Source organism: Puntigrus tetrazona, chromosome 23 (assembly GCF_018831695.1).
Source record: "Puntigrus tetrazona isolate hp1 chromosome 23, ASM1883169v1, whole genome shotgun sequence".
Lineage (NCBI taxonomy): Eukaryota > Metazoa > Chordata > Actinopteri > Cypriniformes > Cyprinidae > Puntigrus > Puntigrus tetrazona.
Genome location: NC_056721.1, coordinates 2721354 through 2746680, shown reverse-complemented (window position 1 = coordinate 2746680; position 25327 = coordinate 2721354). Strand labels below are relative to the sequence as shown.

Below are 25327 nucleotides of genomic sequence, written 5' to 3'. Positions count from 1 at the left end.
ATTGTCAGTTAAATTAAAAAGTCAACCGTGTACTGCATTACTGATAGACTGAAAAAAAAAATGCTGTTCTGTCACTGTTTGCCAGCTCCCTGCACCCCTGCTCAAGTGAGCGCTAACTACAGCTGTGGCACCAGCACGGATCTGAGCTGGACTGACAGCCTGGGCCGAGAGAGCTTCTACGTGCTTGCACAGACCAACGGTCACTCAGGCTCCTGCAGCACAGTCCAAACCCACTGCTCTATCAATTCACTGAGATGCGGAAGTCTTTATAATGTCTCCGTGGACTCGATCTCCGGACGCTGCAACAGCAGCCAATCAGCTCACACACAGCTGCAGACAGGTGATCACCCATTAACAGGCTTTACGTATTTTAACATTTAAACAGGCCTCTTTTTTGATGTACATTTCATTTGTAAATTCCATTACTACAATCGAAATTAGCATTTTTCGAGGAAGTACTCTGAGAAGGCAATAATGATACTTCCTGTCCTCCAGCACCTTGTGCCCCAAAGAACGTGACGGTAAGACTACAGTGTTTGAACAACACGGCTGTCGTGTCCTGGGAGGCAAGTCTCAGTGCCGTGGGCTATAACGTCACTGCTGTGGGCCAGGACGGGGATATCAAGTACAGTACTGTCGCTGGCACCAGCTGTCAACTACCCAACATGCACTGTGGTCAGACCTATGACATTGTAATCACACCCTTCTCTCAGACGTGCACTGGGTTCCCGACCGCTCCTTACACTTTCAATGCAGGTGTGTATTGACAGCTTCCACAAATGTGGTACAAATAAATTGCTGCCCATTTTTTTGTGTTTTACAAGCAATGACAAACAACCCCCTTATCTGAGAAAAGTTATGAAAGACGTTCTAGGGGTCTTCTTAGTTACTTAACCATAATTTAAAAACCATTTTCTTCCCTAGGTTCCTGTCCTGCAACTGATGTCCAGGTTTCTCTACAATGTAATGGTAATGTGGGGCTTGTCCATTGGACTGCTGCTAAGAATGCTGAAAGTTACATTGCCATGGCAACGGGTAAAGATGGCCAGACCCGCACATGTACCTCCACCAGCACCAACTGCACCTTTAGTGATCTGCACTGTGGTGAGAACTACACCGTTACCGTGGCCACGGTGGAGCGTGGCTGCCAGAGTCCGCCCAGCACATCTGTCAGTCTAAGATCAGGTCAGAAAACAAAAAACAGAACACAAAGTATTATAACCTGTTTACTCAGTTTAGAAGTGTTTGATTTTGACCCAATTCCTCACTCTTCTAGCTATCTGCCCACCTTCAAATCTGGCCGGTCATACCAACTGTGCTACGAGTGACATTAGCATTACATGGGACCCCAGCCCAGTGTCCAGAGTCAATTACATCCTGTTCATCAATCAGGTGGATGGGCTGAACTCCACCTTCAACACAACACAAACATCATACGTTCTGAGAGGGTTGCACTGCGGCATGAGCTTTATCGTACAAGCGGCTGCTCAAGACAGCACCTGCACCAGTCCTTACGGAAGCCCAACACCGATCTATACAGGTACAAACAGATACAAATACGTAGGAAAAAATCTATGGTAAGCCAGATATTACGCAAAATTATCCCAGACACGATGATTAGGTCTTTGTTTTTTTGCAGAGTGTACACACAAGTTTTTTCAAAGCTACAAACCGAATTAGTTAACAAACAAAACTATTTAGTATGGCTGTTGAAGATAATTCATATATAGATATGTTAAACTTGTTTTTGAAAATTCTGTTTTCAAGTCACTTCTGGGGTATTTTTCTGGTGCCAGGGTAAATAATAATTTAACTAAATATAAATAGGATTAATTGTATGATTTTAGGATTTGAAAATATTATACTACCATTGCATGGGACATAGCAAAATAACATGCATACTCTTACACCAAACAATACCAAAAATCTAGAAATGGTTTATATTCATTGATAGGTTTTGAAATTTCAGGAGGTGTCACAAACATGGCCTGCAAGTAAACTCTTGCACTGTGATTGGTTAGCTGTGTAAATAGTGAAAGTGATGAGTGCTGCATTTTATACAAAGTTACACATAAAATGAGTGCAATATTAATACTGTCACACAAAGGTCACATAAAAAATGTATTGATCTGAACCTCATACATTGATCCACAGCTCCCTGTCCGCCCAGTAGCCTGACCGCTGCTGCCAGCTGTGGCACAAACAGGGCCACCATCAGCTGGCTGAACGGTACAGGAGCATACACCTATACTGCCAATGTGGTGGGAAGCAATGGACAAACTATTTCCTGTACATCCTCCACCAATTCCTGTTCTGTGAAGGTTGACTGTGGAAGTACATATACAGCCACTGTGGTTTCCACACTGGGGTCCTGCAACAGCACCACCAACAACAGCATCCATTTTGACTCGGGTAATTTAAGACATTATCCTATTTAACTAAATCACACTCCAATTGCTTTTAAGCTGATTTTTGCAAACTTGACAAAATTGGTAAAACACTTTCCTCTTGGCTCCCCCCCCACATGTGCGTCACAGCGGCTTGCCTGCCTAGTAATGTTATGGCACAGTTAGACTGCAATTCTAACATGCTGGCTGTACATTGGGACCCCAGTCCAAACAATCCTGACTCCTATACAGCACTGGCTATCGGTACAGATGGCACTCGGGTTTCCTGTAACACAAGCTCTACTTCCTGTACCATTTTGAACTTAAGATGTGGCCGCACCTATAGCATCGCTGTGACCACATCCAAAATTAACTGTGGAGTTATCGAGGGTTCAGACTACCAAATCAGGACAGGTAAACTAACTAGATTACTCCAAGCAATTCTAAACCAACCCCAACCCTTTAAAATGTATTAATCTAGTCATCTATCATCTGTATCCCATCAGCCCCCTGCCAACCACAGAGCCCAAATGTACAGCTGCAGTGCAGCACTAACACTGCTACGGTAACATGGGACAACAATGGAGCTGATCAGTTTGACACGGTGACTGCGCTCAACTTTACCGGTGGTGCAATGGTGTGCAACAGTAAAACTAGGTCTTGCACGTTTGCACAGCTACAGTGCGGTGAGTCTTACTCACTTAGTGTGGTTGGATCCAACGGAAACTGCACCAGTGCACCCAGCGACAACTTCAGCCTAGATACAGGTGAGACAAAGCTGCACCCAAACGATGGATACTTTAACCTGAGACGGATATAGCTAATGGCAATATTAACAAAGCAGTTTAAAGAATTTTTCTCCAAAAAAAATATGGAAAAGTAAAGACATATTATGTTATATATTACTTAAATGCAAAATAAAAATATAATTTTGAAATTGAATGTGATGCATTTGCAATAAAAAGCTTACAGGGTTTCTGTTGTTTAACAAGCACAACCATAACATAGCAGAAAATTACTTTATGAAAGCAAATGCAGATATAATGCTTGTCCAATGCGTAGCAAGCTATACTTATTCTACATCTGTATAATTTTAGCTCTGATTTTGCACTGGTCAGTAAAGGAGATTTTCTAGAAAAATACTTATTTCTCAAAAGAACAACAATCCAAAGACTTTGAACGTATTGTATGGGTGTCATGCACATATTCTTGCTTTGCTCTGGTGGTAATAAACTCCAGGGTTGCCATGTTGGCTGTTTCAATGAATTAAACCTTCTTACTTTTCAAACTGTTGATCTGCCATAACGGAGAAAGAGAAAACTGACCATAGAAGAAGATAACTTGCATTCATTCCTGCTTAAGGCAATGATAAAAATCACATACACAAAGTCAAAACTCCTTTAATCAATAGTGCATTGCATCTTTAAAAAAAATAGACTACCATGTTCACAGTTGAGCGGTACAGAACAATATTCATGAACACTACACACAAGATTATTAGCTGTATTCCTAAAACTCCCGTCCAGACTCTTGGTCTCATAGCTTTCTTTATACTTCAAAAATGTGTATTATTTCTGTTCATGGACCTATAGCTTTATTAACACACACTACTGTCTCTCCCAGCTCCCTGTGTTCCCAATTTTGTTGTCGCAACCACAAACTGTGACACGTCCATCACCACGGTAACCTGGGATTCTGCCCGTGGCGCTAACAGTTACACTGTTCATGCTGTGAGCACCACGGGACAAAACGGCACGTGTACCAACACAGACACCACCTGCTCTTTACCACAGCTGGACTGTGGACAAAACTACACTATAACAGTCACAGCTGAAGATGACACCTGTGTGGGCGTGACCAGTGCACCCATCACTGTCACAACAGGTACTGTTCACAGACAGCTACAGCTGTATAAACTCAGAGTTTGTCATATACACATTATGGATGCGTTAAGTATTAGACAAGGACTTAAGCAAACAGTGTCGCTGTCATTTTTTAACAAACTTAATACATCCAGGCCAGCAGGTGTCAGCTTAGTGGCTGTCCTGGAGAGTCAGTTAAACCCTAATGAGACACACCTGAACAAAATATAAAGATAGAAAACTACAGGCACCCTTGAGTTTTTCCTCAAAATTGGAGCAAAACTCTCCAGGACTGCCCCTGGACTTTACAGACATGTATAGATGTCAAGTATCATACAGCAAATCCAAAGGACAGCAGTTGGGATAAGGCCAATCTATTTTGCAGAAATTTCACAGAGCAACTTTAACAAAACTATGCGTTTGCATTTCCCTTCACTAGTTCCATGTCCACACTCTAATCTACAAGCAACTTTGGACTGCAGAACTGACTCTGCTCTGATCTCATGGACATCCGGGAAGGGTACACTGATGTATAACGCCTCTGCTGTGGGCTTTGATGTGGATCACCAAGTCAGCTGTAGTACACCTGGCTCTGCTTGCAATGTAACCAACCTGCACTGTGGCAGCCGTTACCAAGTCAGTGTGAGGGGAGATGGGTTCACCTGCTCTGACCAATCAGATGACTGGATTGCCCTCAAGACAGGTAACAATCTCATAAGCCAATGAATTATGCACAGTTCACATACCGTTCTATTATAAAAAACAAAACAAAAAAAAAACTATATAATATCATTGTCCTCTGAAACCACGATGGTTTCATACAATGACATCACCTGTATGGACTTTTGCTTGATATAATTATTCTTGAATCCATTTCAGTGAAAATGTGCCACATGCTGACTTCAGAGTTTCTATATTTAGATATTATTAGCTTCAGTTCACAGCCTGCATGCAACAGTATCAACTAGGGATGCAATGATACAATTTGTTCAGTTTTTCAAGTTTTTTTGTTTTTTTAAATCAACGTAGAAATTCTTTACTTCTTTACTCTTTTGTGTGTTAAACACAATCTACTAATTTTTAAATATAAAAAAATAATTAAAGTCACAGTGCTCAGGCTGCGCAGCATAGAAAAGATCAAAGGGGAAGAGATATTGATGCGTAGTGTATTAAATCTGTGCAATGCTTTGAGCCATTTCTTTTAACAGTTTTAAACCTCAGTTACTGTGAGCTGCTGAAGAGAGTTTCATTGTTTTGACTGTAGTAACCGAACAGTTTGAAAACACTGGAGGATAACAGACAGCCATGGCTGAGAAAAAAACTTTTTGAGGTTTAAAATGAATAACATAAATATTCATCTGTACCTCACATTGAACTTATGGAACAGCTTCAGGGCACTTCAAATATAGTGCATTAAAAATGTATGGTACTCTATTATGTTTTTGTGCCTTTTGTGGGGCTCAACAATAACACAGAATAGTATATCGGATTTAGATCGGTCTCGTCTCGCTGATAGCTTTAGCTTTGTGAAACCATCCTTCATAAAACACCTGAACAAAATAGATGGGCTGAGTCTGAATGCAAATTCACACTGTGACAGCAGGTGGCACTTATGGAAAAGCAGCAATATAGCATCTGCTTGGTTACCTCTGTAAACAGAGCAGTACTACTGTAGTACGCATAATAGCTAGACTACAATATGTGACTTGTTTTAAACTTTAAATTTAGCATGATGAGATATATTGAGAATATTTAATTCATATTTTTTGGTATTCTTTTGCTTCTTCAGCGCCATGTCCACCCACTCAGGTGTCCATCAAGTCATCTTGTGACTCAAACACTGTGTCGGTTGCCTGGAACTCCTCTCAGGGATCTGTGTCCTACATGGCTGTTGCCAAGAGCAATACAGATCATAGGGTGACTTGCAACTCCAGCCAACTCACCTGTGATATTTCAGGCCTGCAGTGTGGACAGACTTATCAAATTCATGTTTCTGGTGTGGATGGTGACTGTATTGGATCCAGAAGTGAAGTTCGTATTCTTGAAACAGGTGAGACCTACAGTAATTTTGTGCAATCATTTCCAATATCTAAAGCTACTAACAACCATCAGCCATCAGCCCACCTTGGCAGTTGCATGGCAACACCTTTGCAACCACCCAAAACATCCTCCCATTTTGGCTTTGAGTTTTGCACAGGGTTGCTGATCCTAAAAAGCACTCCTAAAAGCATTTTTTTTATTTTGTAGGTTGTGAAATGTTTTTTTTTCCAGTCGAAAACATTAACGAATGTGACACACACATCACCTGGAAATCCTGAATAATTTGACCAATCAGACAATGACTTCAAAACTCCTGATGTATTTCCAATTTTGTGTTTCATATGCATTAGACATTTAGCCGTGACACATAAAACTGACATTTTACCAACAATGGGCCATCTTGTGAAGCCCACTAAAGGTTTTTTAGACGATTGAGCATGTTTAATTAAGTCTTTAGTAAGAGATCTTTGAACCAGCGCAAAGAAAGAAAGTCAGAAATAATGAAATTAGGCAAATGACAAAGTCAAGAGGAAGCACACACAGAACTCTTCTATGGCCAGAGAAGATTCTCTTTCTGAATGATGAATCAAGACTTCTGCCACCTGCTGGCATGGAGAATTATCTTACTGTCTCAACTTTTTGGCTCCATTGTAGGTGACATGAGACACCACAGTCTGCTTTAGTTTATTATTTTAAGGATTTTTTTTGCCTTTATTATGATAGTATAGTGAGTTGTCAGGAAGGCAAGTGTCAGAGGAATGAGCGGAATCAAGAAATGTCTTCAAACCAGGACTCAAATTCGGTATACAAGAAGTGGTCCACTTGTAGTGACCTTTTACCTCTGTGTCCCTTGCAGCCCCTTGTGTGCCACAGAATGTGAAGACAATCCTGAAGTGTCAAGCTACTGTTCTCAACGTGACTTGGCAACAGAAAGGTCAAGCCCATCACTACCATGCCACAGTGAGGAGCAGCGATGGTAAAGTGCTGGGTTGTGACTCAAATACAACCTTCTGCCAAGTTCCCAACATCCATTGTGGCCTGACTTACAGTGTGACGGTGGTGGCCTATAGTCAAACCTGCAACAGTTCCCAAAGCTCTGTGCAGCATGTCACCTCAGGTACCCCTACATATAGAAATTATTTCATATTTCAATATTTGAATCTCTCTAACACCTCTTTTTTTGCATTCTTTAGCCCCTTGCCCACCAGATGCTATCTTTGCCATCTTGGACTGCGATTTAAACACTATATCCGTGTCCTGGGACTCTAGTGTGAATGGTGTCCTTTATATTGCACATGCCTTTAACTCCAATAACAATTATAACTACACGTGTAACACCACAGAAACAAGTTGTGATATCACAGTGACCTGTGGCATAGATTATAATGTGACTGTAATACCTTTAAGGGATGGCTGCAATGGGAAGAATTCACCGGTCCAGTATATTATAGCAGGTCAGCATATTTAACAAAACTTTAACGCATCACCAAATATCTTTGTGTCATAAAATTCACTTTTGGTATTTGTGTTTGTGTATAAAGCTCCTTGCGTTCCCATCATGTTGGATGTTGAAATGGACTGCCTGTCTGATTCGGCTTGGCTGACATGGGAAGAGTCTGCAGGGGCAGAGCTCTACATTGCCACGGCAACTGACAGCGATGGACAAGAGTACGAGTGTAACTCAACTGATAGCCAGTGTACAGTTGAACAGCTACAGTGTGGAAGGTTCTACAACTTTAGTGTCATCGCGTCTAACAGTCAATGTGACAGTCAAATAAGCAACACGTTGCAAACCGAGACAGGTAAGAGAGTGAGACCATAAAGATTTATTTTCAGTGTAAAAAGACTACACATTTTCAGACTTCCTCTTATTTTCCCTTTCAGCCCCTTGTCCACCTCAGAATGTGATCACGTCTCTTGGGTGTGACACTGGTACGGTGAGTGTGATGTGGGATGAGAGCTTTGGCGTTTTAAGCTACACTGCCACTTTGGAGCGAACCGATGGAGAGACCACCTGCTGCACGGCAAGTTCCACTTCCTGTGAGGTCCCTTTCCTTCCCTGTGGCCAGATGTATGCCCTGACAGTCACTGCTGAGGGAAGGACATGCAACAGCTCTCAGAGCCTTGAGGTCATCGTACGGTCAGGTAACACACACCTACCATTCAACTCTGTTACCAGTGATGCTTTTATATAACTTTTCATTTTATTTCAAACCTATTATATGAAAAATGCTATGTCTCTCTGGCTTGTTTTTCTTGTCATCATAGTGTGTTTCAATCCACAGTTCCCTGTATTCCGGAAAGTCTGGTGTCCAGTACTAGCTGCAGTGATAATGTAGTCACTATGGCATGGGTGAGCAATGAAGCTGGTGAGCTCTATACGATCCAGGCCTTCAGTGATGATGGGTTATACTCCGACAGCTGCTCAGGGTTTGGTCAATCGTGTGATCTCACATCACTGATGTGTGGTGTGCCATACACTGCTACAGTAATAGCACAGGACAGCATCTGCTCCAGTGCGCCAAGTCAAGCTGCTCCAATCAGGACAGGTAAGTGTGCGTGATTTTACTCCAATGTGCATTAGAGACACTGATGTGGTGCAGAAATATCTATTATACAGCACAGCAAACGTCAAATTTTCAATCTTTTGACAATCAATCATGGAACTGATTCACTGACTGTCACTTCTCTGATGTCCAGTGCCCTGTGTGCCGGATCATGTGACTGCTAATGTGAGCTGCCAAGGGAACGACGTGTCTGTGTTCTGGAAAGAGAGCGCAGGAGCAGACGTATACACAGCCATGCTCGAGGACAGTAATGGGCAACTCACCAGCTGTCAAAGCATGAACCACGCCACCTGTACAGTTAACAGACTTGTCTGCGGACAGACTTACCGTGTCAGTGTGATAGCATCAGACGGATATTGCGACAGCTTACCTAGTGCCGTCACTGATGTTCATTCAGGTAGAAAGCAGTAGGAACAACTTTACATACACACACACACACACACACACACACTCATACAATTTCCCTAAAAGTTTGTGTTTTAAATGTTTTTAATCCACAATTCACATTGTGCCGGGTTACACACCCCACGGTATGTTGTGAAAAACAAACTGAATAGCAATTCACAGATATTAAGTTAATTCACCCAAAATATGACTTTCTTCTTTCAGATAAAACCAATCAGAGTTATGTTAAAAATCCTTGGTTTTCTGACTGATGTTTGTCTGTATTTCAGCCCCTTGTATGCCTCATAATATTCGGGCACTGTTGGACTGTCATTCCAGTATGGCTGTATTGTCATGGCAGCCAGGCACCGGGGCAGGGAAGTATATGGCCACAGCAGTAAGGGAATCTGGCCATGTGCTCAGCTGTGAAAGCAATGATACTTACTGTGAGTTGACGGGACTGGCCTGTGGAGAGAGCTACAACATCACTGTGTTAGCAGAAGGAGATACCTGTAGTACTACTGCAGCCATGAATGGCCACTTGAATACAGGTGAGCAAAACCACTGTTATATGTTTGGTCAATGTCATTCTGTATATGGCACATGTTTGCTAGGACTATGGTGGTACCACTATAATGTACAAGGCCATGATCCGCACTTGCATGAAATGCTCTTTTTGTTTGTTTGTTTTATTTTACATATAATCACCAGTAGGACAAAGATGCAGACCACTATAATGTAACAATTTCTTTCTCTTCATTATGAACTCAGGTCCTTGTGCACCTCAGAATATTGAAGTGCGGTATGGCCTATCTATTGGCCAGCTGTCATGGGACAGAAGCAGAGGTGCTTCCACGTACACAGCACATGCTGCAAATGATCTGGGATCAGTGCTGTCCTGCTCCACCAGTGACACCTCCTGTGCCCTCTATAACATGTCCTGCAGTCAGACATATGACATCACAGTGACAGCACACAACAACATCTGTCGAGGGACTGCCGTGTCGGCATCAACTACTCTAAACACAGGTGCATTCAATGTGTCATTATATCAATGATTTCTGTGCTTTCTGCACAGGCATCCAATGACTGACTTTGTATGCTTCACCAGAACCCTGCCCGCCCCACAATGTGCAAACCCATCTGAATTGCACAAGTGGTGTAGGGACTGTGTCTTGGGAGGAGAGTTTAGGGGCAGTGGCATATGTAGCTTTCCTAGAGGGCCGCAACGGTCAAAGCCTGTCCTGCTCCACAACTAGCTCCAGCTGCAGTGTGACGGGATTGATGTGTGGGACGATTTATAACACTCAAGTACGTGCCATTGGAGAAACTTACAACAGCACAGACAGCGAGACAGTTCTCTTTACATCAGGTTAGACGTCTAATTATACCATTTAAGAACCATTTGACATATGTTTAAATAACAGAGAGCTGTACCATCTACTGAACCGTTCATTGCTGCTGCTTCTTTGTGTCTAGCCCCCTGTCTACCAGTTTCCAGTTCAGTCACTGTTGACGTGAACTGTGAGAATGCCACGGCATCGTTCAGCTGGGCTTGGAGCAGTGGAGCTGCATCCTATGAACTCACTGCTATTAGTAACAATGGCTACATAGCCTCCTGCATCTCTCAAGACAATTTCTGTATTATCAGCAAACTTGCTTGCGGACAGACTTATACGGTGAGGCTCGCAGCAATCAATGATAAATGTCAGGTTACCAAGGAGACGGGAGTGACTTTCCAAACACGTGAGTCACAGTATTTATATTCGCAAAAGCGACAGAACACTTGCAGTGTAGCTGTAGAAACTGCCTACAGATGATAAGTGGAATATCAAATTGAACTGATTTGTCGTTTGATTCTAGGACCCTGTTCTCCCTTACACGTGAATGTGAACCTTCAGTGCAAGCCAAGTAAAGCCATTGTGACTTGGGAGCAAAGGGACGACGTGCTATACTACCTTGTTAGTGCCAGCCTCAGCACAGGAGTAACAGATAGAGTTTGTAACTCTACAACTGACAGCTGTGAAATGAGTGGGTTGCAGTGTGGAGTGGAGTATGCCTTCACCGTCAAAGCCTACAGTAGCCACTGCCATAGTGATGTCAGCACCACTGTACACATTACAACAGGTAGATGATTCTGACCTTCACCTGTACACAGCAGGGGTAGCTAAACGTGCTTCTGTAGCCTATTTGACAAAGCTGTTTTAGTTTTTTGTTAACTCTAAAAGAGCTGGTTGACAGGACACTGGAGGGTTACCATCTTGCAAAGTTCAGATCCAACCCTAGGAAAACCTACCTGATTGAGATTATTAACTATATAACGGACAAATTCTGCCAGTTTCAAAAGCGACAAATACAGCTTAACATTTCACTCTGAAAACTGTCAAGCTCCTGGAGGCTTGTCGTGGGCCAAGCTAAAGAGTCATGAGCACGCAATTTTGAGCTACAATAATCTGCAAGCTGTGACATCGACATAAATAAAACAAGAACAAAATCAAATGACTTAAATTTTAACATTCGTCACTAAAAATTACGAAACAAACAAACACTTGCACAATGTTGCTGCCCCGGAGAAACAATCTGCATCCACTGTTCCCTTACCACTGGGTTCTTTGGGAAGGTGAATAAGGTTATTTTTCACCTCACAAAACAAAAAATACCAGACACACTTCTTTGGTGACATTTCCACAAAAATTTATACAAATAGCAAAATGTAAACAGAAACTGTCATCCATCTAGATTTTTTTTTTCAAAAACTTTTTCCAAACATGAAAATCCAACAGCAGCATAAATAATGTTCACTAGGATTTAAAATCATAATTTAACATTAGGTGTTTCTGTTTCTTCAGAACCTTGTCAGCCAACTCAACCAACAGTTTCAGGATCATGTAATAACAACACCGTTCTCTTAAACTGGAGTCATAGCAGAGGTGCATCAAGTTACACAATGCACATAACAGGCAACCTAGGATACATGGACTCTTTCCAGACAATTGAATCTACACTGACAGTAGAGCTTCTTTGTGGACAGACCTACACCTTTACAACACTGGGAGAAAATGATGTCTGTGACAGCATACCAAGTACTCCTGCGCATTTTACCACTGGTAAGACAAAACTCATAAAAAGCAGTACTTGAAGGCCAAACTAACAAATGACTAAACTGCTAAATAAGACTTTCTGACATTTATACCTCATCTGTATTAATCACTGCTATTTTCTGTAGCCCCGTGTGTGCCGTACCACATTGAGACCTATGCAGAGTGTGAGAATAACCTTGGAGCTGTCAGTTGGGCTAGCAGTGATGGCGCAGACATTTACACCGCCATTGCCATAGGACAGGATAACCACACACACGTCTGCATAACAAACACAACTCACTGTATTTGGGAGGAACTGCACTGTGGAGAAAATTACTTTGTCCAAGTCATTGCCAGTGCCCAAATCTGCAACAGTGGGCCCAGTGACGGCACAGTCATACACATGGGTGAGTGTCTAACAGATATGGAAGAATTCTATGTAAGGCAACAATAACTGAAACTTCTTTGCCGTTCTATATCTGTGACTATATGCTTAAAAATGTTTTATTGCAATCCAACAAATGGCTGATCAAGATTGCCTTTTTTGTGTACAGCTCCATGTGTCCCTAAAAACCTGGTATCCTCTTTCCAATGCGACATGAAAGTGGCTTCCCTCACCTGGGAAGCAAGTGAAAATGCTCATATGTACGTGGTTTCTGCAGAATCTGATAGTGGTCAAACGGTAGAACTCTCCACCAGTGCCACAAGTGCACAATTCTCTGAGTTCAACTGTGGTCAGTCGTACTATCTGACTGTGCAAGCTGTGGGAAACATATGTCGAAGCCAGCCCAGTAATTCCTCAGTACTGAAGACAGGTTAAGGTCCTCTCACATACACGTACCACGAGATACAGTGTCAAAAGAAGTACATAACTCATTTCCTTTTAAAAGGACATATTTGAATATGCCACTCTGCCTTCTTGCAGAGCCCTGTACTCCCACATCTGTCCTTGCCTCCACGGACTGCATCTCCAACATTGCTACTATATCCTGGGAGGCAGCTGATGGTGCAGAATACTACACAGCGACAGTGTATGGCCCTGATGGGCCTTTGGGAACATGCATGTCCTGGTCCTCGAGCTGCGGCATGGCCAAACTGTCCTGCGGTGTAACATACAATGTTAGCGTGATTGCCTCCAGTCGCCTGTGTAACTCAACACCTAGTGCGCTGAGTGCTCTTAACTCAGGTAATGCACGCAAACAAACAACATCGTAAATTTAAGACACAAATACACAAGTCTCAAGATATACATATTACACACTAAATCACTTTGGCTACATAGAAATTCAGGATCATTTGCGGGTACATGGATCCGATACTCCAGATCGGTATCGGGTCAGATACGGTCATTATCTGCCAGATCGGGTTATTGGTGAGAGGAGACCGATCCAAAACCATACTGAGCATATAATATTTGGTGTTATTGTTAGGCCTCAAGGAAGCACAAAAATGTTGGAAAGCACCATAAAGTTTGTGCACATTTCAAGTGTCTCGTTCAGTTACTATATTTAGAACGATTAAATTCTCTTCAAGAGGGCTCAATAAGAGATTTAAGTCTGGATGCGCATAAGCACTTTGTACCACTGTGTTGGTGCCTTTTGTATTATAATACTTTTCTGTGCAATAACAGAATATTAAGTCTTTCTTGTTCATATTTATTAACATATGCCTTCATTACAGTGCTATACATTTATTATACTTTTTTCATGAGTGCAAAACAAAGAGCAATGTGTAACATTTTACCAGATTTAGTCCTGCACTAATTCATTTTTATTTGTAAATAAAAATGCTTCAATAGATTTAATGAAATTATTGTACACCCGTGATTTGTCTAGAGCAGTGGTTCCCAACCTTTTCTTGTTTGAGGCACCCTTGGAAAGCCTTTCAAAAGTTCCCAGCACCCTTATAGGGAAATAGATATTTAAAATCTCTGTAGCTTTTTTATTATTATTTATTTATTTGTTTCATTTCGAGAGTTTGCATGCAACAACACCTTATAACTAGTCCTAGATGATATGAGAATACTGTTTACACTGATTCTGCCTTAATAAAAAAATTTTGTTGAAATTTTATGCACCCTCAAAAGATCTCACGGCACCCTTAGTGCCATGCACACACATTTTAGTCATAGATTATGAGATATATATATATATATATTTTATTGTTATTTGTCATTAAAATGAAGTTGTCTATATGTAGTGGATTGTATTTAATCAGGCCAGAGAAGTAAGAAAATTCGACATTGATTTAAAAAACTGCACTGTATTGGATTGACTCAGCAAATACTATGAATTTGTATCGGATTGGTTCTAAAAAAAAATTATTAAATGTTTTGTTGCATCACTAATCATTTGCAGAAAAAATGTTCGATCCTGGTACTGAATTAAATAATGTTGCTATGGGTTGATTTTTTCTATATCTCTGGCTTGCATTCATTCAAAAAGATTATCCAGCAATTTTTGCGCAATAAAATCCAACTATAAATGTAGCTTTATTAGTCTTCGCTTTAGCTTTATTTATCGGTCTTAGGAATTTTGCCCTATTTCCAGCGATTCCCACCCACAGTACCGGAGCATTGCACATTACACATCTCTCTTTTGTCTGTCATACCCATTAGTCCTGCTAGCACAACATACTGGTGAGTTGAAGCAGGTGTGTTGGTGATTAAAGAAACATGACAAACTGTACACTGTTGGGGGCAAATTGATAGAGTAGTGCTTTCTAACCACATTTATTTAATGAAATTGCATGATATCACATTACTGGGATTTTTTTGTTTTGTTTTGGGTGTTTTTTCTCGTGGTTTGGATAAATTAAGCTGACTCTTTCTTTTTCTTTCTCTTTTGCAGTGCCCTGTGTTCCTACAGGTTTGTCTGTGATGCTGGACTGTGCCACTGCTGAGGCACGTGTGTCTTGGAATGCAAGCATGGGGGCGCTGTACTATATTACTTATGCCTGGAGCAGTACATTCAATTTCATTTCCTGTGAGAGCTCCGGGCCTGATACACATTGCACTCTTAGTGATCTCATCTGTGGAGAGACTTACACTATACAGGTTATTGCTGTTGGAGATGAATGCTCCAGTTTGCCTAGTCAGGCAGAAAACTTCCGCACAGGTATTGTTACATTTGTCTAGTTTTGTTGTTGTTGTTTTAGATCTAAAAAATCTGTTCTGTCTTTTCATTTTTGTCGTTTTATTGAATGCTATCACCATATGTTCTCTTTTAGTTCCCTGTGCCCCAGACGTTACTGCTACACTGGACTGCAACACTGACTCTGTATCCCTGCAGTGGACTCCCATTGCGGGGTCTATTTTCTACACTGCTAATGCCAGTACACCGGAGGGGCTGGTCTCCACCTGCTCCAGCAACTCCACTAACTGTAAACTGAGCACACTAGTCTGTGGAAAAACGTACAATGTTACTATGGTATCATATGATGGAATTTGTCACAGCATGCCTGGCACAGCCCTGGCAGTGGCATCGGGTAAGAAGAAGAAAATTCAAAAACTGGCAAAAACTGTGATTGTGATTCAGTGAAGCATGGTTCTGTGTTTTGTTGTCAATCTCCATCTGAAGGCCAAAATAAGTACATTTGCGTATCGTTAACTGTGGCTTCATTGCTTTTTTCCTGGCGCTAACGGTATCCCTTCCAGCCACAACTCCCTCAGTACGTTCCAAACTGGATATATCTTCCTAAGAAGGGCACTTTGAAATGATAACAATAATGGCAGCAAATTCATTACAAACTGAAGTGCTCAAATCTCGCCACTTTGGAATCAGGTATTTAAGTGGTACAACATATGGCTGCTTTGGGGCCCCATGATCATGATCCCCAAGATGACGTGATGGGCATTTTTACTCCAGAGGGATTAGAGCATAGGGATGAGCCCTTTTGAATGAAAAGCAGAGGGAAACAAATGTTCATTACATTTCTTCTGCAGCGGGAAATTATAATTTTTAACAAGAGAGCACCCTCTGGCCTTCAGATGGAGATTCACTACTGATCACAAAACCGTGATTTACTGAAAAATGCACGAGAATACAGCCCTAATGCTATTTCAAATACCTTTTTTTGTTTTTGCTCTCTCCCTCATATGAACAGTGCCCTGTCCACCTAAGAACGTGGAGTCATATTTGCTCTGTTCTTCAAACTCTGCCCGCGTGCAGTGGATTCATGGTGAAGGGGCAGAATCATTTGAGGTGCATGCCATTAGCAAAGATGGCCAGATGACAGGATGTGACAGCAGAAATACTTCCTGTGTTATGCCTAACCTTGTATGCGGTTCCATTTACAACATCAGTGTGCTTGCCATTGGCCACCACTGTAATGTGTCAAGGAGTGAAATCACAATACTACATTCAGGTTGGTCACCCCTAATTAAACACAATACAATGTGGTTCTTTGTTTATATGACAGTGAGTGCTAGCACCCCAACTGTAGAATGACCCAATTAAGAATTCCCATTTTGTCCCCAGTGCCATGCGTTCCCAGTAACATTCAGGCAAACCTGAGCTGTGGCTCTGGTGTGGTTGGTGTGTCCTGGCAGCCTAGCCAAGGAGCTTTCTCTTACACTGTTCTCGCTCAGGGCAACGGAGGCTTTGCGTCTTCATGCAACAGCAGTAGCACTACATGTCAGTTTAGTAATCTGCTGTGTGGCCTCACATACAGCATCAGCGTGGCTGCCTCCGACCAAGTGTGTACAAGTGCACCGAGTCATAGCGTACAGCTGGACACAGGTAGGATGACTGTACATGCATAATTTACATATCAGTACTCAACTTTGAACTATTGAACTCAATTTTGCCCGCCCATTCCTTTTTTTGTTCCAGTTCCGTGTAAGCCACATGGAATCGTTGCTCAAATGGAGTGTGCCAACCGCACAGGTGTAGTGTCTTGGGAACTGGGAGAGCACATTGCCTCCTACCTGGTCCAAGCATCCAGCCCAGATGGGCATCAAACATATTGTAGCAGCCCCACCACCAGCTGCAGATTAGCTAGCTTACACTGTGGCCAAGCCTACAACCTCACACTTACTGCTCAGGACAGCCACTGTAACAGCCAAAACGCCTTTTCACAATTACAGTCAGGTAAGGATTTTTTTCATATTACACTTCAGCAACATGGAATGCAGATTACGGCAGTGTTTCTATACAGCGCCGTGTTGCTATTAAATTCTACATACTGTAGTTTTCTGGATTTAATCTGCTGATATCAGATATTCATCTTTGTTGACAAACCCAAACATCTGAATGGGCATAGTAAGGATCTGAATGATCCTTACTATGCCCATGGATATTAATGCTTCATATTCCTTGTCTTCCTCAGTTCCATGTGAACCTACCAATGTGCAGGCTTCTCTTGTTTGCCTCTCTAACTCTGCGGCTGTGACATGGCAAAGTGCCAGTGGGGCATTATCCTACCAGGCTGGGGGTATCACTGTAGACGGCTTCCATAAGTCCTACTGCAATAGCAATGTGACACACTGTAACCTAGAGCATCTGCTCTGTGGAAAGACTTATAACGTGTCTGTGCTATCTATGGACCACGCATGCAGCAGCAAAGAAAGTTTGTTCACACAACTGCATACTGGTGAGTGGCTGTTAAAATGCACACTGGAACTGCCACAAACAACATGTGGTGGCAAATTGTGCAATCTTTCTTATTTTCTTCAGTAAACTTCTAGTTACTTTTCCATAGAAATGGCACCCTTTACCACAAAGGATTATTAGAACATTATTTTTCTTGTTTTAGCACCCTGTCCTCCTCAGGCCGTCAATGTTAAGGTGAACTGCTCTGCTGGCTCATTAATGGTCACATGGCCGGCCAATCCAGATGCAGAATCTTTCCATGTGAGGGCACAAACCAGTGATGGATCTTTTCTGGCATGCGATTCCACTAGCACCAGCTGTTCAATCAGTGGCTTGCCATGCGGACAGTCATATTCTGTCACTGTAACATCTGTCAGGAGTGGCTGTGAAAGCCAGCCCAGCACAGCAGTTAATGTGACCTCAGGTAATCTTCACAACAGTGCACAATTACCAACAGTCCACTGATATGTGGTGTCGATACATACATAAGATTTTAAATGACTTTTACCAACTCATCCCTCTGAGTCTCATTCAGCAAAATGGACAAGTCATTCGTTCATCACGTGACAGTCCCATAAATTCAATTGATTTGTTTGTTTCTCGAGTCTTTCGAGTGGTTGGATAGAGAGATTATTAATTTACAACCTTATTATTATTATTATTATTATTTATTCTAACAGTTACGTGGGTTTCCGGGTCTCAAATTGTAGATTTTATTTTTACAATTTAGAAATATGTGAATATATGAAATTTGATTTCTCACTTATGAAGTCATGATTACAAGCTTGTCGTATTCAAGTGCTTTAAAATCGAATAAAATGTAGCATCCAATTGGTTGACAAACATTTAAACATTCACCACACTATACATGCAGTTTGTTGACAATTCTGTAAATGATCATTCTATATTTATCTAACCTATAAATACACTACTTTAGTGACATGACAAAGGGATGTAGTTGTTGTGAAAACAGCACTGACAGCAGCAATCATTGTCCCCTCCACCATGTTTAAGTTTATGACTCGCCCAGCTAAGTATCAAAATTATGCTACATTTATGCCATATTGTAAGTATCGTAAATTTACATCCATAGACACTTTTACATCCTGTTCACATACTTGGACTGGGAAAAAAACTTATTTACTGCATAGGAAACTAACAGATTGTATGTGTGTATTTTTAGCTCCTTGTGTTCCTCAAGGAGAGGTAGCTAACCTGGACTGTGTTAGTAACTCAGCTTGGGTGACTTGGCTACAAGCAAAGGGGGCAGATTCTTATTCTGTACTTGGCGTGGAGAAGGGTGGAGCCAACTCCAGCTGCTCGGCTGCAAATCTGCACTGCAATGTCCCCGACCTGCTCTGTGGAGCCACGTACACCTTCCACATTACTGCTGTAAACTCATTCTGCAGAAGCGAACCTGGCAACGCCTTCCAGATTCAGACAGGTGCATACAATCTCAAACATTCATGCCTCATATTTTGAAATGCTGACTCTCAAGCTTTATCCACCAAACTGTCTGAATCTCTGTTGTTTCTGTCTGCAGCTCCATGTGCCCTCACCTCCATCACTGCACGCACAGACTGTTACAGCAGCCATATCACAGTTAACTGGCAGCTGAATGAGGGATCTTCCTTTTATGTGGCTACAGCTGAAGGTAATGACCAAAGCATTTTGATGTGCAACAGCACTGGCACGTCCTGTGACCTCTCTGGAGCAAAGTGTGGAATGCAGTACACCATTATAATTTCCGCATCCTCCGACAAATGCAGCAGCATGCGGAGTCCACCCTTTAAGATGCAAACAGGTACATTTGCGTATGAGATTTAGAAGCTACATATGCTCTGCATGATTTGCACCCACCTAGAATATAATCTTTCTTTTTTTAATTCTCTTACAGCGCCTTGTGTTCCTCAGAATCTAACAACGAACCCAGTGTGTGACTCAACTGGCATGGCGGTAACATGGTCACCCTCTCTGGTTGCCGAGTCATACGCACTCACAGCCAGCAGTAGAGATGGAGATGTCCGCACCTGCAGAAGCACCACAAACAACTGCACCCTGCTTCACCTGCATTGCGGACAGATTTATGACATTAAAATAACGGCTTCGGCTGGAAACTGCACCAGCCTGGCCAGTCAACAGGTCACCTTCTCTACTGGTGAGACTACATATTGGCTTAAAGACAATTTGAAAAGCTTTTTATTTTGGTGTCAAATTCATGCCATATTTGTATTTCCTTTTCTCTACGTAGTGCCCTGTGAGCCACAGAACATGACTGTGGAAGTGCAGTGTGACACCGGGACCGCCACACTTTCCTGGGTCAAGGGTCAAGGTTCACTTCACTACTTCACAAAGGTTCAAACTATGGACGGGCACATGGTTCACTGCGACACTACAAACGCGTCCTGTAGTTTTCGTGGACTGGCCTGTGGGGCGTTGTACAACTTCAGTGCGCAGGTTTCAGATGGAACCTGTAACAGCTCCCTCACTATACCAATCCAGAAAGGAGCAGGTATACCACCAGACATGTCTGAGAATGTTACAGGATCAACTCTGAAAATTACAGAACTTAAAACACAAAAAACATTCTACATTTTTGTATTATAGTCACATTACTTCAAAAACTATATTTGTCACACCAATAATGATAAGGAAGTTACGTTTAATTATTGGGCGAGGCTAAACAGGTATCAATGTAGAATAGATGGGCGGGGCTAAACAGGTATCAATGTAGAATTGGTGGGCGGGGCTAAACAGGTATCAATGTAGAATAGATGGGCGGGGCTAAACAGGTATCAATGTAGAATTGGTGGGTGGGGCTAAATGGCACAAGCTTCAGCATAAGCTGTTTTTAGACTAACGAGAATGTTTTGAGTTTTGAATCTTACAGGATGTTTTTAGTATAATGAGCTCTTATATGTCAAAAAATGAAGGAAATGTTTTCATTTCACGAACCTTTTAATTAATAAAAATAACAACAGTAACTCTGCTAATTAACCAGTTATTAATTAATAATTAATTCTCTGCTGATCTCTCTTTTAGTCCCATGTCCTCCTGACACTGTAAGGGTGAGGACACATGTGATGGTTGATGCCACTCTAATCAGGGTCAACTGGAATTTTGTGAGATGTCCTAACGTCACATACCTGGTGCAGGTGACAGGCAATATCCAGAACAACCCAGCTTCTCTTATTGATATGTCATCCTACTGGACAGGCATCAACTACTTTGAGTTTCCTGTTCCCTGTAGCACCACTTACAGTGTGTCTGTGTTTGCACAAAACTCAGCAGGGATCAGCAAACCATCTCAGGCTGTTACTGGTGTCACAGGTACTAGACAAGAAGTTAAACTTTCATTGCTGGGAGAAAGACATTTTAAGTTTAAGATTGTATTAGACAGACTGATCTCAAAAAAAAGGTCTCGATCTCTGTCTTGATCTCTTGATCTCTGTCCTTCAGTGCCCTGTCCACCAGTGAATGTCACCTTCACGGGTGGCAATTCCTCGGCCAGAGTGACCTGGATGTCCTCAGCTCTTATCACAGGATACAGGGTTTACCAGCTGAGCTCTAACGGCAGGGTGCCCGTCTGTCTCACCTCAAACCTCAGCTGTGAGGTCTCTGGCCTGCAGGCCTCTAATGTTGCTGTGACGGCCTGGAACAGTGCAGGAGAGAGTCTCGCATCTAGAGTAGCTACTGGTAAGAAAAAAAATGGGCCTGTGGGTTATAGCCCAGATGGAATTATTTATTTGTTTTTGGAATGAAATGAAATTTCCTCTTCTGTAGTGCACAGACTACTTTTTTTTTTTTATGTTCTCGCTCAGTAATTACATTTCTTGTGAGAATAGAGATTTAAACGCGAGTTATCACGTGCATATTTAGCAAGTGCATCGTTTAATTTTTGCATAAAAAAAAAAAACGAATGCATTTTAACACAGGTCAAACCTCGAACCGTCGAAAGAGAAATCTGGAATATGCAAAGATGTTTGCATCACTAACCCCTGGTGAGATGAACTCATTTACAATTATACAATTTATGATTAATATTGTGAAAGAATTTTATTAAATGTAGGCTTTAAACATTCTATGAAATGGAGAATTGATTTTCCTGAAGTATATATATAATAATTACAATATTTTACAGTGTAAATATCTCTGTAGCTGTTAATCACATTGTGTCGCCTCTGCAGAGGAGCTGGCCGTCCCTGAGGTGAAGGTTGCCGTGACCGGACATTCACTACAGGTCAAGTGGTCTCGGGTGACAGGAGCGGGGTCCTACACTCTGATTGTATACAAGGACACCGAAGAACAGCCGAAGGAGGTTGTGTCCATATACAGGACTGAGATCGCTACAGTTACTGATCTAGAACCTGCGACACTTTACTGCATCATCGTGTCTGCCAAAAACCACAACATCCAGAGCGCCTACTCCCAGCCTGTGTGTGTCACTACTAATGCCTCCAAGTAAACGGCCTTCCTGCAGGGTGGACTGTACAGGACTGTAGATACAAAACAAACCAAAGTGGTGTTGAGTTCTCTGAACTAGCGTCTTCTCTTTCTTATATCCCATGATTACTACTAAAAAGACAAGAAAATCAAATAGAATTAAAATGTCTTGATTATGTCTCCTTAACTAATCATTTTCCAATGAACCCAATCACAATATTGATAATTATTTTTATGATGTTATACCTAATATATAACCATTTCTGTTGATTAAAAAAAAAACATAGGCAGGGTCACTTAAAATGAAGAATAGATGTGGGGAAAGATTCTACATTGATTGACCAACATGTTATACTGTAACACATAGTTTTTAAAGAAAGTTGTGTATTTATCTTAAAGTCATTTTCTGTAACCAGGTCATAAAATGATTTAATCAAGAATGTTTGTGTAGTTAGATCAAATAAATGGTTAATTTATCAAGCATTATTTTTAAACCATACATTGTATTTTCTGATGTATACATGGCGCTGTTAACAATCTGAAATAGTCATTTTATACATAAAGCCATCTGAAAGATTTAAAGTCTGTGAATGAACGCTTTAACCATGAAATGAAAACTTCAATTCAAATCTTCATCTGTTCTTATAAACCCCTAATATAGTGCAAAATGTTGCATAATTTCCTTCAGCAATCTGAAATCAAGATATTTTTTTCCTCCCAGCCATAAAGCCCTAGAAGCGCATGAGATTGTGATGCAACTGAAATTTACTTAAATAAAAATGTACATTTAAAAAATGCATATTTATTGAATAATTTTAAATGGATCGTGATTGATGAAAAATATGAAATCAGTTGGTTTAATTATCTGTAAAAAAAATAAAATAAATAAATAATAATTATTTGAACATGCTAATTATCATCAGCACCGAACATTTTTATCTCAGTGTTCATTTGAGGTAAATTCTATGAAGTGCTTCTGAACTAGTTAAATAAATAAATCCAGGCAACGGGAAGGACGTACGTACGGTATTGCAAGCGGCTAATCTAGGTCAATTTTGACAGTCACAATCTGGAGAGATGCATTGCTATATAGGCTGAATTCAGGTAAAGTAGGCCACCTAAGTTTGTAATTGAGACACCTTAGCTGTGAAATATTTATTTAAACATTGTTATCTGGAAGATATATATACTAATAAATATTCTGAGCTCATGCACTCCACACAAACGCTTTTACAGGTGTAACTTTCCTGGGTATATCATTTTGAGCTTCCGTTTCAGAAACCGATAACAGCAAACAAATACAAACAAAATATGTATATACAAACAAAAATCCCTCTCGTTCTTTGTTTGGGCGGGAAGAAGACATAAATCAGAACCAGATGACACACGACCAGCTTCCACATTTGTTTTGACCGATATCGCATAAACCGAGTCGTGATAATATCCCAAAACGCATTAACACAATAAAAGGAAACGGTAAAAATTTCCATAAGCGCCACCTACTGTCAGAGAGTGAACTTGCATGTTCTTTCAATCCATTAGCTGTTTTTCTTTAGAGCTGATGTCTTGTGTAACAATTTCACAAAGTCGGACAATTTCTAAAGTCAGACCATTTGATTTTTTGCCATACGTTTTGTTACATAAGGTTAAAATACCTATTGTGCATGCAATTCAACCAAGATCTAATAAAATGTGATTCCAATTTTTTACCTCATATCACCCGCCCCTACTAACAATTGGGCATACAGATCAGAATCAGATTCAGATTCACAAATGGATCAGAATCAGATTCAGGCATTCAGACAGACAGACAGTTTGAAACCGGATGTATGAACTGAAACCAGACTGAGGGATTTTGGTTGGGATATGCCTAACTATAACTAGACAGGCAAGACTGGTCACAAACAGGCTCGCTGACTGAAACAGGACGAACGGATGATTCATAAATCAAAAGCATTTGAAACAAACTCATAAAAGTACGGCACTGGAATCGCTGGCACAGACTGGTTGAGTTGACATGATTTTAAAGCTTCATTAGGGATGGTATCCGTATGCCTGAGTCTTTTGAGCCGGATCCATGGGTTTTTGTAACAAAAATACATTTTTACATTGTTACAACCGTACATTTTGAAGTTGTTTGAATTCCTATATCATAGTTTACAATATGTTTTGCATGTTGCATATTTAGGGAAGACGTTTTAAAAATACAACATTAATTGTTAATGCTATGGAGTACACCAAAATCTATTTTAAATTATAACAGCAATATAAAGGGACTAACTTATTTAACTCTTTGGAGTGCTTGTGAAACAGAAGCCTGCCTAACACACACACACACACACACACACACACACACACACACACACACACAGAACGCTGTGGAACCCTACTGTAAAATGCTATTTTACAATTATTTGTTAAATGTACCTACGTTCACAAACTCGTAAACAGAATTTTGGCATGGCAGCCAAAAGAAATAACCGTTTCCTTACCTAAATCCTGCGTTTGGACCAGGCTCAGAAGCGTCCGTCATCTTTGCGACACTGTATTTTTCTTCACTGATGGATATAAAATATAACAATAAGGAGAAGCCTAAAACCGGTCCGATCGATGCCCGGCCCGCGTCTGAACCACAACGTGAAAACTGGCCATTTAGACCAGGCTGCTGAAAAAAAATGAAACATTTTGACCATTACGACTCGGTGGCACTAAGACGCCGTCGTAGCATAGATATGCAAAACTGATTTAAACGACACAAGGCAGGCACGTGTTTGGCGTGCACGCGGTACGCCGTTTTCGCGCGCAAACTCCATTTTTGCGTGTCTGTACCAAAAGTTTTGGTTTTATTTAGCGTGCTATTTAGGTTTCCTTACCGAATGTCGTGTCCTGTCAGCTGTAGCCTGTCGGTTTAAATTGCTATTATTTAAATAAAAGAATAAAACGAACAACAGGTTACGAGATTTGATAACTTCC

The 25327-nt window shown here is 41.2% G+C and overlaps 3 protein-coding genes across 3 annotated transcripts in view; all 3 read left to right on the top strand.

The window, feature by feature from the left end:
* Nucleotides 1-15859, top strand: part of LOC122329166 (serine-rich adhesin for platelets) — a 28301-nt gene extending 12442 nt beyond the window's left edge. The window contains exons 16-42 of the mRNA XM_043225366.1: nt 86-340; nt 496-756; nt 925-1185; nt 1277-1540; nt 2155-2412; nt 2538-2801; nt 2894-3154; nt 4011-4271; nt 4689-4952; nt 6039-6299; nt 7146-7406; nt 7483-7743; nt 7831-8091; nt 8174-8434; nt 8575-8838; nt 8990-9253; nt 9531-9791; nt 10012-10269; nt 10352-10612; nt 10720-10986; nt 11104-11367; nt 12090-12347; nt 12467-12727; nt 12875-13135; nt 13246-13506; nt 15170-15436; nt 15549-15859. Coding sequence (XP_043081301.1) covers nt 86-340; nt 496-756; nt 925-1185; nt 1277-1540; nt 2155-2412; nt 2538-2801; nt 2894-3154; nt 4011-4271; nt 4689-4952; nt 6039-6299; nt 7146-7406; nt 7483-7743; nt 7831-8091; nt 8174-8434; nt 8575-8838; nt 8990-9253; nt 9531-9791; nt 10012-10269; nt 10352-10612; nt 10720-10986; nt 11104-11367; nt 12090-12347; nt 12467-12727; nt 12875-13135; nt 13246-13506; nt 15170-15436; nt 15549-15859 — 7112 coding nt within the window. The remainder of the gene's footprint in view (nt 1-85; nt 341-495; nt 757-924; nt 1186-1276; nt 1541-2154; nt 2413-2537; nt 2802-2893; nt 3155-4010; nt 4272-4688; nt 4953-6038; nt 6300-7145; nt 7407-7482; nt 7744-7830; nt 8092-8173; nt 8435-8574; nt 8839-8989; nt 9254-9530; nt 9792-10011; nt 10270-10351; nt 10613-10719; nt 10987-11103; nt 11368-12089; nt 12348-12466; nt 12728-12874; nt 13136-13245; nt 13507-15169; nt 15437-15548) is intronic.
* A 1325-nt stretch (nt 15860-17184) lies between these two features.
* Nucleotides 17185-19851, top strand: LOC122329165 (fibronectin type III domain-containing protein 7-like). Its single transcript, XM_043225365.1, has 6 exons — nt 17185-17410; nt 17649-17912; nt 18075-18335; nt 19095-19355; nt 19455-19715; nt 19826-19851. The coding sequence occupies exons 1-6, from the start codon at nt 17185-17187 to the stop codon at nt 19849-19851; spliced, it is 1299 nt and encodes a 432-aa protein (XP_043081300.1).
* LOC122328868 (fibronectin type III domain-containing protein 7-like) lies at nt 19825-22840 on the top strand. The gene is made up of 6 exons (XM_043224926.1): nt 19825-20069; nt 20163-20423; nt 20954-21241; nt 21371-21607; nt 21847-21912; nt 22099-22840. The coding sequence occupies exons 1-6, from the start codon at nt 19862-19864 to the stop codon at nt 22374-22376; spliced, it is 1338 nt and encodes a 445-aa protein (XP_043080861.1). The 5' UTR covers nt 19825-19861; the 3' UTR covers nt 22377-22840.
* The last annotated feature ends 2487 nt before the right edge of the window (nt 22841-25327 follow it).

Excerpts from the sequence above, each read along its gene's own strand:
- LOC122329165 (XM_043225365.1), top strand. The coding sequence starts at position 17,185 with ATGGAGTGTGCCAACCGCACAGGTGTAGTGTCTTGGGAACTGGGAGAG. Across the intron at positions 17,411-17,648 it reads CTTTTCACAATTACAGTCAG|TTCCATGTGAACCTACCAAT; the intron begins GTAAGGATTTTT and ends TGTCTTCCTCAG. Across the intron at positions 17,913-18,074 it reads GTTCACACAACTGCATACTG|CACCCTGTCCTCCTCAGGCC; the intron begins GTGAGTGGCTGT and ends TTCTTGTTTTAG.
- LOC122328868 (XM_043224926.1), top strand. The coding sequence starts at position 19,862 with ATGGCGGTAACATGGTCACCCTCTCTGGTTGCCGAGTCATACGCACTC. Across the intron at positions 20,424-20,953 it reads ACCAATCCAGAAAGGAGCAG|TCCCATGTCCTCCTGACACT; the intron begins GTATACCACCAG and ends TCTCTCTTTTAG. Across the intron at positions 21,242-21,370 it reads GGCTGTTACTGGTGTCACAG|TGCCCTGTCCACCAGTGAAT; the intron begins GTACTAGACAAG and ends TCTGTCCTTCAG.